Raw genomic sequence first — 13,966 nt, 5'->3', positions numbered from 1 at the left:
ATGTTTTGTCAGCAATCGGCATATGATATCCAATTTGTATATTTATAATAGTATTGCAAGGAATGTCTGAATAAGTTTCTAAAGTATCATAGTTATGATCATTAGCCAGGGCCGGATTAAAGGCAGGGAGACAGAGGCGGTCGTACCTGGGCCTCTACATCTAGGGGGCCCCCGCATCTAGGGGGCCCCCACACACTGTCCCCGGCCCCATCCAGATGAACCATTTTTGAATTTTAAAGGAGCCGCCTGCTGCGGCCCGCGATTAAGCCCTGCCCCTCCTGGCATTTGGCTCTGCCCCCTTTTAAAAAGACCCGCAAATTGCACTGTTCTGACTGCTGCCTCTGAAACCAGGAGAGGTAAGCAGGTGTGTGTTGTATGTGTGTGTGTGTGTGTAGAACATTGATTACAATAGCAGCATTTACTCACCAGGTAACACGTATTTCTAGCACAGCACTCCAAGTGCATCTTCCTCCCCAGAATCTGAGCACAATTTATATGCAACAGCTTTTATTATCTCAATGTCCATTCCAAGTAATTACAAGTAATACACACACAGACAAGTACTGAACCTGGAACCTCAAGTGTCACTGCCCCCCGGACTTAGGTCAGCCCCAGGGAGGGAGAGAGCTGCAGCCTGATGCTAGGTGCCAGCAGTAGCAGCAATATTTTATTGATAGGGGCCCCCACACAGTTGTTGCCCAGGGGCCTCCATAGACCTTAATACGGCCCTGTCATTGGCTGATATCAGTGTTGTAGGCAGGCATTACAGGTATATGGTTTACAGAGGCTATATGACCATTGGAGTTTCCTCACATTCCCCACACTAACACTGTACATCTCTCTTTCTCTATACATATCATCTTTATCTCTCTATATCTTCTTTATCTCTCTATATTTTATTTATCTCTATAGCTCATACATTGTGACTGACTAATACTGTTTTATGATATACTGTACTGTATGTGAACTGTATGAAACATGATGACAGATGCTACCATGCTGATACCTGTAGCTCTATAGCAGAAAAGAAGGGGGGATGCAGGTGCACACTATAAGCACTAAGAATTCTAATGATAGAAATATTTCTAATAAACTCCAACAATTAATTTGGTTTTTGAATTAAAGTTTTTTAGTACATGTTTGGCCACCTACCACGTCCAGGTGAACCTTATAAGGTGAGTACACAACAACCCTAATACTGACACATTAAATAATTTATCTAGGACTTACCTTTAATAGAGTCCATTAAATGTGTGTACTGCAATGCAAAGGACCCATACCAATTAAAATCACCTGGGGCAGGTAGGAGGAGTGCTAGCCCAAGAGAAGGGGTCTCACCATCAAATGTACCTTAAAGACACACATACACAGAGGAAAAAAGGAGGGACTGGGCTGCACATCCTAAAAAAATAGGTGCTATATATAACTACAGGTCTCTACAGGTCTCTTCTTACTACATAACTACAGGTCTCTTCTTGGTAGCACCTATATTATCTTCTTCCTTCAGCTTTGTGAATGCAGGTGAATATTCCTCTCTCATCTGATATTCACTGCTTTATTTGGCACACAGTAAACAGCAGAAAGAACATCACTCTGTACTTTTAGAAACATTTAATCTCCTCAATTGTTTATACATATACTTGAAATCAATTAACTTTGACCTCTGCTGCACAATTATTACTAATATCAGGATATTCCCTTCAAAACATCTGTATTTACCAGCAAGAAAGGAAATATATTGAGAATGTATCAATCTGTAAGAGCAATTTTAAATGTGATTAAATTAGATTTTGATTGCCATATGAAATGTATTCTAACCTATGTAATTAATAATCTGTAACACTGATTAGAGTTGTTACCTCAAACATGAATATTCACCATCATACTGTATGCATTTGTATAGTATTTAAGAGGATATGTGGCGATTAAATAATTATTCTCAAAAATGCTTTGATCTTTATACCCATACAAGTGGCCAGAAGTATTAAATTTTACATTATACTGTGGAGCAGCTCACATTTAATTTGTGTGTTTTACACTTTATCTAATCTATTTTTATTTATATTTCACCTTTTCTTTCACAGAGGGCCCTTGAAACCCACACAGCATGCACTACTTGTATCATTATTATTGTACGCCTAACACTATTCCTCGCAAAATGTTGTGAATTACTGTAAAAAAATAAACAGTATGTTTTAAATACAGAAATATTTTCTGCTCTTGTCTATTCTACTGACCAGTCCTACTCCAGGCAGCACCGTCAGTCCACCATTTTTGAATAGGAAACAACAAGCTCTACACTTTTAGCTTTTTCTAACGCTAATGAAAAAACAAAACCCAGTGCCGGAATATCTTCCTTTTCCCCCTTTATTATCAAGATGTTACATGGACACAGTATATGTCCAATGTCAATCTAACCAAATATGAAGGTCTCTTAGTAACTTTTGAAAACATCACTCTCGCCAGGTTCCAGTGATAACCTATACTTTTTTTTACCTTTAAGAGAGAGTTGACAATGTATGCATGGAAATAACAATATAACTTTTTACACCATTGTATTAACCAGATCTTATACTTTATGTACATGGGTCTTGCATTAGTAATGAGAAAGGAACCCTAGTGAAAGTGGCCATTTACCCTCTGTGTACTCAGGTTAAGCTGCTGAGATAGTGTCTCTTGCGAGAACATTTCCTGCTAAGGAAAAATCTGCAAACATTTGCTCTAATTCTTGATATACACTTGGAGTAGTAAATGATCACAGACAACTATAAAATCAGTGTGGTCTCCTCACTTCAGTTGGGAGACAAATCCAAAATGACCATGTCCAATGTCAATCTAACCATCTTGTAGATACAGGGCCCGATTCAGACCAGCTCACTAGATGTGTTCGCATGCAGCCATCAGCTGCTAAAGTATGCAAAACCTGCTATCGCATGCCAAGACATTAGTACGCCCACTATGACTTAGCTTACAATCATGGGCTGTATGTAAGACCCCCACCAGCCACTTTCCTTTACACACGTCATGTCACACACGTCATCTCCTGGAAGTGTATGCAACAATCGGTAACATCGAGAACCATCGAACCCATACGCAGCACTTGCGGTTGGTCATACCCTACCACAAGCACTGCGATCACTGCAGTGTGTAACTCAACCAGGTCATGTGTACTATGATGCTGCATCTTATTTATGCACACCCCAGAAACTGCATTTTGACGCTCAGGCATGCCTGCATTCACACCACCACACCCCCATTTTCATTGACCTTCCACTGTTACCACACACAAAAGGCTCGTCCTATCACTCAGTCAAGCGAGCCGTCTATGTTCAACATGCGATCGCTTCCCGATCACAGTGACTATTTTATGCATGCGCAGATAGAGAAAATCGCCCAGCAGTGTGCGAACGCAGCCTAGCGGGCGGGTCTGAATCAGGCCCACAATCCCAGTATCGTCTGCTGTTACTAATATTAAATGCTCTGCACGTCTGGATTACTCCTCTGCTTATAATGTGTAATACAACAAAAGATAATCAATAAATGATTTTAGCAACAATCATTCTCTTCTTCTCTTAGAAGACCTTGCTGGGTTCAAAATGGAGTCTCTGACTTTAAAAGTTAAAATTTAGGGTTTATGGCTGTATACGCATCACATATGACACTCTCATTTGAGTTTCTTTTTTAGGTAATGGAAACAATTGTAATGTTACATTGTAGTTAACATTTTAGAAAACTGATGTTATTATTTGTTATGTGAGACGTAACTCATGTAAAATGGTGATTGTTTTTTTTTTATTTTTAAATACGTTTCATTGATAGACAAATCATAAGTACAGTAGTCAATAGTCTTCAAATAATGTGTCATTTATTTTTTCTGCACAATCATGAATAAACTTCAGCTTACTGCACTTTGCTATCATGATATAGAGTAGTAAAATACATGTTGCATCAGATATTTGTAATGGGATATTCATTTTTCTTCAGCAATGTCCCAGGTAAATTTTATGGATAAATCTCCCATCTTCTCCTGAAATATTTTGTCAACTGCTTCACTCTGTGCCACAGTAAATATATTTTTCCAGTCTCCGATTGTACCTGAAGAGACATTCATACATTTAAACAAATGGATAATAACCATATATCAATATACAACCATATACAACAAAAATATGCAATGTTACTATTTGTTCTTTGACATACAGCTTCCTCCACAAGTGCTAAACTCTAATTCAATAAATATTTCACAATATTCCCAACCAGAAGTTTGGGACAGTGTAGACTACACCAAAAATTAAAAAATCCACCTTTAGTAAAAGTGAGGACATAGGACTGCGACAGACCTCTTTGAACCTGCCAGATGCTGTGAAATAGGGAAAAAATGTAAATGAGGATCTCTCTTTCTTAAATAAATCACTTTTCAAACAATACACTTTATTAGTATTTAATTCAAACTTTGGGAGTCTTTATTGTCCTAAGTTATGAAATATTAAAAACAGTGTTTCAAAACTGCAGTTTTTCGGGACCCCTAACAGTGGACATTTTACAAATTTCCTAATTGGTGCACAGGTGTATTTATTAATGGCTAATATTTTTCAAAAATAGTCTCAGGTGGGGACAATTATTTAAATTGTGATACTGAGGAAATTTATAAAACATGCAATTATAGGGCTCCTTGAGAACTGGAGTTAGGAAACACTGTATTAAAAGATAGTATGATAAATATCTCAAATAAATAATAACTTAAAACAGTTGTGTATCTTATAAATGGTAATTATGAGATATGATCTTTGGTCACTAATATTGTGATATTGTGTTTTATCATGATAAATACTATTTATAAGACACACAACTACAGTACATTAAGTACTGTGCTGAGGTAGTGGGTTTGATTCTCACCATGGTCCTTACTGTATGGTTTGTTTATTCTGTTCATGCTTATTTTATTTTTCTCCAGGTACTTCAGTGTTCTCCCACAGTTCAAAAATATATTGGTAGATTAATTGGCACTCAAAAAAAAAAAAAAATTAACCCAAGTGTGTAAGTGTGTTAGGGAATTTAGATTTTAAGCTCTACTGGAGCAGAGGCTGATGTGAATAACCAAATGTGATCTGTAAAGCACTACACCAAAAAAACAATTAAACCTGGGGAATGTAAGTAATAAACATTTGACTTGCTATATAGTGATTGCAAAAATGAAATTAAAAAATTAACCAATAGTTCAATAGAGTTATACTTTAAGCCATATTTTGTACATCTATAATTGTCAGTAAAATGTTTTACCTTTACGCATAAATTTCCCAAGTTTCATATTAAGAAACTCTGCTGGTTCATTTTCTTTATTTGCAAGGTGATCCATTTGCATGTTGTTGAATGTTGCTCTCTTTACCACAATATCCAAAGTCTCATCATCTAACTCTTTCCCTAAAAATGTACAGATTTGTTTGACAACAGACCTTAGATCCTGGAAAATATAAAATATATACACAAATTAAATTAGACATTAGTTGCTATTTAATATTTAATATTAAACAGTTATGGCTGCTGCGATTAGTAATCTACAAATACGTGTTGCAGACTAATTCTCAGCCTTTTTTAGTTTAAAGCGATAACATATGGAACAAGTGCTACTGGCTTTACAATTGGTTTTATAATTTGTTGAGGAGTTTATGGTGTTGCCATACAGACATTAACCTTGGCTTAGACCTATGGACTTAAATAATTGTTTATATTCCTATGTATTTGGACCATTTTTGTCTACATATACTATATATAAGTATATTGACAAACTGTTCTCAATGGCCATATCCATTGGTTAGTGATTATGTAATTTCAATAGACCATATAGTATAAAATCTCAATTGCATCGCATAGTGCAGTAAATTAAGTAGTCACATGGAAATATACTAAGGGGCCAATCCAAATAGGTGCAAATTTGCGAGTAGCGAGTTTGTTTCTTGAAACTTGCAGACTTCGCATCAAAGCGCACTCCCGAGAATTCTCCATTTCAAATAAAAATGCCTATTTGCACTACTCGCAGCGGAGGGGTGCGAATTGACTGCCAAATGAGATTTAACCACTTAGCTGACAAATTCTTTTTCCAAAAACAGCTCCAAAATTGTTGGTTTCTTTTATGATTGAATTAGGTCAAGAACATCATTTTAAACTTATCCATCACTATTTTTTTTGAAAAAAATATTTTTTTAAACACAGTATACCATAAAAATAGCAATTTTTATGATAGGCTGTAGTGATGGACATTGACAGCTGTGCCATAGATGGTTCAACCATCGTTAGAAGCCATCAATTCTTTAGCGATTGGTCGAGATCTGTGTAGACTACAACTGCCGATGTTTCCTAAACATCGATTGAGGGTTACCATCGATGGTGCAACATTGCTAGTCACCAGCAATGGCAAACCACTTGTTTTCAGTCATCCCATCGATGGTTCACAAACCATCGATGGTCAGCTGCCATCCCCATTCAGAGGCTCTGTGATATCTATCGATATATATATATGTATACAGATATATATATATCGAACATGTGTGTATATATATATATGTTGCACACACGTGTGTGTATGTATGTATATATATATATATATATATATATATACACATACAGGTATATATATATATATATATATACACGTGTATGTATATATATGTATATATATATATATACACATACTTATGTATGTATGTATGCACACATATATATATATATATATATATATATATACATATATATATACACACACATATATATACAGTCAGGTCCATAAATATTGGGACATTGACAGAATTTTCATATTTTGTCCTCTATTCACCACCACAATGGCTTTGAAATGAAACAAACAAGATGTGATTTAACTGCAGACTTTCAGATTTAATTTGAGGGTAATTACATCCAAATCGGGTGAACGGTGTAGGAATTACAACAGTTTCTATATGTGCCTCCCACTTTTTAAGGGGCCAAAAGTAATGGGACAAACTAAACAATCCTAAATCTAACTTTCACTTTTTAATACTTTGTTGCAAATCCTTTGCAGGCAATTACAGCCTGAAGTCTGTAACGCATAGACATCACCAGACGCTGGGTTTCATCCCTGGTGATGCTCTGCCAGGCCTCTACTGCAAATGTCTTCAGTTCCTGCTTGTTCTTGGGGCATTTTCACTTCAGTTTTGTCTTCATCAAGTGAAATGCATAATCAATCGGATTCAGGTCAGGGGATTGACTTGGTCATTGCATAACATTCCACTTTTTAGCCTTAAAAAACGCTTTGGTTGCTTTTGCAGTATGCTTCAGGTCATTGTCCATCTGCACTGTGAAGTGCCATCCAATGAGTTCTGAAGCATTTGACATGGAATATGAGCATATAATATTGCCCGAAACACTTCAGAATTCATTCTGCTGCTTTTGTCAGCAGTCACATCATCAATAAATACAAGGGAACCAGTTCCATTGGCAGCCATACATGCCCATGCCATGACACTACCACCACCATGCTTCACTGATGAAGAGGTATGTTTTGTATCATGAGCAGTTCCTTTCCTTCTCCATACTCTTCTCTTCCCATCACTCTGGTACAAGTGGATCTTTGTCTCATCTGTCCATAGGATGTTGTTCCAGAACTGTAATGGCTTTTTTAGATGTTGTTTGGCAAACTCTAATCTGGTCTTCCTGTTTTTGTGGCTCACCAATGGTTTACATCTAGTGGTGAACCCTTTATATTCACTCTTGTGAAGTCTTCTCTTAATTGTTGACTTTGACACATATACACCTACCTCCTGGAGAGTGTTCTTGATTTGGCCAACTGTTGTGAAGGGGTTTTTCTTCACCAGGGAAATAATTCTTCTATCATCCACCACAGTTGTTTTCCGTGGTCTTCCGGGTCTTTTGGTGTTGCTGAGCTCTCTGGTGCGTTCTTTCTTTTTAAGAATGTTCCAAACAGTTGATTTGGCCACACCTAATGTTTTTGCTATCTCTCTGATGGGTTTGTTTTGATTTTTCAGCCTAATGATGGCTTGCTTCACTGATAGTGACAGCTCTTTGGATCTCATATTGAGAGTCGACAGCAACTGATTCCAAATGCAAATGTCACACCTAGAATCAACGCCAGACCTTTTACCTGCTTAATTGATAATGAAATAACGAGGGAATAGCCCACACCTGTCCATGAAATAGCTTTTGAGTTGATAGTCCCATTACTTTTGGCCCCTTAAAAAGTGGGAAGCACATATAGAAACCATTGTAATTCCTACACCGTTCACCTGATTTGGATGTAATTACCCTCAAATTAAATCTGAAAGTCTGCAGTTAAAGCACATCTTATTTGTTTCATTTCAAAGCCATTGTGGTGGTGAATAGAGGCCAAAATATCAAAATTCTGTCAATGTCCCAATATTTATGCACCTGACTGTATATATTAGCCCTTATAAAATCATGCATCATTGGGGAGGAGCTGAGGCCGGATGTAGTGTGCTGGGCTACCTGGAACTGGAAGCAGCAGCCAAAGCCGCGGCTGCTGCTACTTCACACGCAGTGATCACATAGTGATCACTGTAGTTCCGGAGCCGCAGCGGGAGGGTATCCCACTTGCGGCCCGGATACATAGCAGCAGCGGCTACCAGAGCCGCCGCTGCTGCTCCTTCACACACAGTGATCACTATGTGATCACTGTAGTTCCGGAGCCGCAGCAGGAGGGTGTCCCGCTGGCGGCCGGTTACATAGTAGCGGCGGCAGCTACCAGAGCCGCCGCCGCTGCTCCTTCACACACAGTGATCACTATGTGATCACTGTAGTTCCAGAGCTGCAGCGGGAGGGTGTCCCGCTGGTGGCCCGGATACATAGCAGCGGCGGCTACCAGAGCCGCCCTACTGCTGTTTACTGAAGGGGGTGGAGATGGCTGCCCGATCACTGCCGGCCACAGAGATCGGGTCACAGCAGCAGCACTGCTGCTTCTATGGGAGGGGGGCTGCCGACAGTGCCCGATCAGCAGTGATTGGGACACGCTAGAGAGGCATAAAATAAATGATACTGCGCTCTGAAATTACTGTTGGGACAAAGAGCAACACAAACGTATAGTAATTCAATATACCAGTTTATTATCTAGTTTACACAGTACAATGTAGTACTATGTATGCACAAAAACAAACACATGAATTGTGCCTCCGCTAAATTATAAAGCACATAACACAATATCTATTAAAAATACCACCGTATGGAGAAACATGTGGAGTTGATCAGGCTCCAAAAAATCTCCAATAGCACCTGTTAGAATAAACAACAATATATAAAAAAGCCCAATAAGGCTATACCAAATAATATAATAATACTGTTAAAAATGCATTTTTAACTGGACTTCACTTTAATTGTAATAGGACTTATTGTTGTATACCCATCATCTTAAGTATACCGAATAGTTGTAGTAGTATAGTCACAAATATAGATGGTCAGCTTGTGCTATCGGTAGAACTGAAGATAAATAAAGTGACAAACAGAAGCACTAATAATAATCAGTTGGCTGACCAACTGTGACTATACTACTACAACTATTCGGTATACTTAAGATGATGGGTATACAACAATAAGTCCTATTACAATTAAAGTGAAGTCCAGTTAAAAATGCTTTTTTAACAGTATTATTATATTATTTGGTATAGCCTTATTGGGCTTTTTTATATATTGTTGTTTATTCTAACAGGTGCTATTGGAGATTTTTTGGAGCCTGATCAACTCCACATGTTTCTCCATACTGTGGTATTTTTAATAGATATTGTGTTATGTGCTTTATAATTTAGCGGAGGCACAATTCATGTGTTTGTTTTTGTGCATACATAGTACTACATTGTACTGTGTAAACTAGATAATAAACTGGTATATTGAATTACTATACGTTTGTGTTGCTCTTTGTCCCAACAGTAATTTCAGAGCGCAGTATCATTTATTTTATGTTTTATTTAGTGAGGTTGGCAATCACCTCTATACATACTGCTGCACTGATTTTGAGTCTCTAACTGGTTAGCGCTAAGGGCTTTTTTGTGTGTGTGATTACGCTAGAGAGGCAGCCACGCTTGCAGAGGGACCAGAAGGTCCCTCTGATGTAGGCGGCTGCGGGAAGATTAGCTTCCCACAGCCGCCTAGTGGGCATTTCTGACTGGTCGTATCAGATACGACCATGTCAGGGAAAGCCCAGCCTGGTGTGGTCGTATCTGATACGACTGTGCCAGGCAAGTGGTTAAGAGAAGTGCATGAAAAAGTGAGGAGACCATCCTTGACTCCCCAAAATGGATAATATTTGTCAGCAGGACAGTATAGAAGGCTGTTTATGGGCATTAGGAAGGCACTGTAGGTTTTTAAATGGTCTCAAGTAACTGATTTGTGCTTTTTTTTAAATGCAAGAAAATTATACAAAAAACACACTTTTTATGTTTAATCTCAAATGATTTAAATGAGAAATGAAAAAAAAAGTAGGACAAAAAGGTGGTGATTTGGGGGTAATTTGAGGGGACCTTGAAAAATAAATTAAAAAAAAAATTCAATTAAATAAAAAGTGTTGTAAATAAATAAATAAACAAAAAAGTAGATTTTGGGGTGTTTTGATGATTTTTTTATTCCAAAAAATGACATGTAATTATTGGACTAATTAAGCTAATTGAAAACTTCCAATGCCTAGTCATTGGGGGGGGGGGGGGTTCAAAGAGATTCAGCACAGTGTCCCAACATTTTAACCTTAAAATAAAGATTTTCTTTTCCATCTGTCACCCTCAGGGAGGTGTGAATGGAAAGATGCAAATCAAATTCAGTCTGACTGATTCAGTGCAAATTGCTGATTGGATAGCAAAAATAATTAACTTTGCAAATTCGAAGAGAAAATAGCAACTCTCACCTCGCAATTTGCACCTAATTTGTTTGACCCCTATTAGTCAAATAAAGAAGTTATTTGTGAAGGTTTCATAACCAGCCTGTATAAAATACAGTACAAGGTGGCATTCACTATGACTGTAAGGACAGTTCCACCAGCACAATAGAGAAAGTAAGACTATGAAATTCTCAAACCAAAGAAGGTTTTGTGGCACATACACTAAATACATTGACATTTGAAATTATTTGTAGTGTAATTAATATATGGAAATTATGTTTGGAGAATTAATTTGCAACAAATAAATCAATTATGACCCTTAATTATGTGTAGCAAATGTAATCTTTACTCATTAAAAAAAAACATTAAAGTTTAAAATCTGTGTTTAGGTTGTATGGTTTTAATGCTCTCAAATTGTGTACCCATCTAATTTTTAGTTATAGTCAAGACTACTGCTAAATTGTAACTTCTCCAATGACCTTTCACTTTTTTCAGGTGTTCTCAATAATTAACCTAGGTGTCCACTGGTATACCATTTTATTTATTTGTACCACTTTTTTAAAGCAAATAACCAATAACAAGATTTTTTATTTAATTACGTATTACAATTTATTAATAATTTTAAACTGCCAATAAAAAGTATAAACCACATATGCTTTCTTAGTTTTTTTTATGCTCTAATAATTACACTATTTACTTTTTTAACTTTAATGATTACACATTATACAAGTTTATTATTTTGAATCAAATAGAATTTCGTAAAACATATAATAACATGCAATACCATATACTGATGTCATAGTTACAAGTTCTGACCTTTGGTGATTTGTGTATGACACAAATAGTCTTCTGTCTTTTTCTCATACATGTTATGAATACACTGACATTAGGGTGTACTACCAACCTAACACATCTTGGTCCTTAGCAATTGCATTCTACAGAAAATTGTTGGTTCTATTATGATCACATAATTCAAATTCCTAACCAGTGCAGAAGACTGTTGGTTCTATTATGATCACATAATTCAAATTCCTAACCAGTGCAGAAGACAATTTGTCTATTTGGAAATCTGTGTCAGAAATATTCTGGATTTATCTAAATTCAGATAATCTCTGATTTGCAGTTATCATGCAAATGTGTTTTCCAGCATGTTATCAGTCTTACTGTGATGCCTGGGGCTAGAGATCCATAGGACACTGATTTCCCTATGTGTCTAAAGATGGGTTCACACTGATAGATATTTTGGCTGATCAATTGTCATTGTGTACCCAGTGATGATCAGTGTGTACCAGCGATATGTCTGTGAACTATGTCATTCACATACATAACACGTCGGCCAGTGGCGTAATGACCGTAGGTGCAGGGGGTGCGGCTGCTATGGCGTGGCCACCTCCTCCCAGCATCAGTCAGTGAGTAGAGATGGAGCCGACCGGGAAAGGAGGTGTGCCTGCCCTGCGCAGCGCGACCACGGAGCAGGTAAGTCAAGGAGAGGGGCGTGAGGAGAGTGCGGAGGGAGAGGGGCGCGGACTGAAGGGGGGGCTGGGGACCTAGGGGAGCCCGTGAAAATGTTGCTATGGGGCCCCCTCTAGGTCTAGTTATGCCCCTGGTGTCGGCAGTGCTGCACAGCCGATGGACAGATATATCTGTAGAATATATCTGTCTATTGGCAAGTGTGTACGGGTGATCAGCCGATCGCCCGTACACATGCAGTGGCAGTTGCCGATCTGCAGATATACAGTATCTGCTAGGTGTGTACCCACCTTAATGATAGAAACATTTTGCGTACCAATAAACATCACCAATGTAATAATGCATTGGTAAACAACCTTAAAATGATATGACAGAGACTGATTTTCAAAACCCTTGTTTATTATGTGTATGTTAATGATCCACTGGGTATTCATTGACCGGCATGTTGAGCCCATGTATTTTTTGTTATACTGATATTGTTTTTAGGTATATAACATTCATTCTGTTATAATTTACTCTATAAACTGTTTCATGCTGCAAGTTTGATTTTTAGAAATCAATGAAAATACATTTTTTCTTTCTTTCCTCCATCATACAATACATTTTTTAGAAATTCTTTCTTATGGTATCCTTCCTTCAGGATATTTTGGGACCCTAACTATCCCTGACAACCTCACACACACAATACAGCATTACATATTATTTTTTTTTAAAGAATTCAGACAATTATCAATGCTCAACCCTATTCCGGTATATTTGTTAATAGCACTGATTTTAATACTGTATTTGTACTTTACCAAAATTAAAATATATAGCAGTCAAAATTCCTAACAAACATAAAAAATACAATTAAGTTTACCATTATCATATCTTCATATTTTATGAAAAGGATATTGAAATCATCCTTATGAGTGTACCATCCTCGAACGTGATCAAACCAACTGCCAGCAAAAACTGTGGAATGCAAATTACAGATTAATGTTTGATTCTGTATTTGTTATTGAAATAAATGATGTGTTTTTTGGGGGTTTTAAAAAATGGACCACAATAGGGTACACACACACACCCACACACCCACACTCACACACACATATCTTTTGAAAGCCTACCTTCCGGAGCTATTATGCTTTTATACAGCTATCACTCAGGTACAACATTTTTGCTATGCACATCACACCAATACCAAATAGCAGCCTCTGTAACCGGGATAAATTTTCCTATTCCTAACATTGATATTTTGGTTCTTACATTAAAACAGATAAGAGTTTGATAAGTCAACGTTGCCATGAAACTGTAGACATGTCAAAAATTGTTCTAGTAATACAGGTTGAGTTTTCCATATCGCAAAAATGCTTGGGACCAGGGGTATTTTGAATAATGGAATATTCCGTTTTGGAATAATTGCTTACCATAATTAAATATCTTGGGAATAGGACCCAAACATACACACAGAATGCATTTATGTGTTATATACACCTTATACACACAGCCTGCAGGTAATTTCATACAATATTTTCAATAATTTTGTGGCTCAAGCAAAGTTTGTGTACAGAAATGAAATTCATTTATGTTTCATATACACCTTATACACACAGCCTGGAGGTAGTTTTATACAATATTTTTAATAATTTG

The 13,966-nt window shown here is 37.2% G+C and overlaps 1 protein-coding gene across 1 annotated transcript in view; it reads right to left on the bottom strand.

Moving 5' to 3' along the window:
- Positions 1-3,970: 3,970 nt before the first annotated feature.
- Positions 3,971-13,966, bottom strand: part of LOC148514749 (amine sulfotransferase-like) — a 28,238-nt gene continuing 18,242 nt past the window's right edge. The window contains exons 5-7 of the mRNA XM_088481001.1: positions 13,194-13,288; positions 5,281-5,461; positions 3,971-4,095 (exon numbers count right to left, since the gene is read on the bottom strand). Coding sequence (XP_088337127.1) covers positions 3,971-4,095; positions 5,281-5,461; positions 13,194-13,288 — 401 coding nt within the window. The remainder of the gene's footprint in view (positions 4,096-5,280; positions 5,462-13,193; positions 13,289-13,966) is intronic.

The sequence above is a fragment of the Taudactylus pleione genome, unplaced genomic scaffold (assembly GCF_031769625.1).
Source record: "Taudactylus pleione unplaced genomic scaffold, aTauple2 ptg000259l, whole genome shotgun sequence".
Taxonomy (NCBI): Eukaryota; Metazoa; Chordata; class Amphibia; order Anura; family Myobatrachidae; genus Taudactylus; species Taudactylus pleione.
The sequence above is the reverse complement of the archived record's forward strand: the minus strand, read 5'-3'. Positions and strand labels throughout refer to the sequence as shown.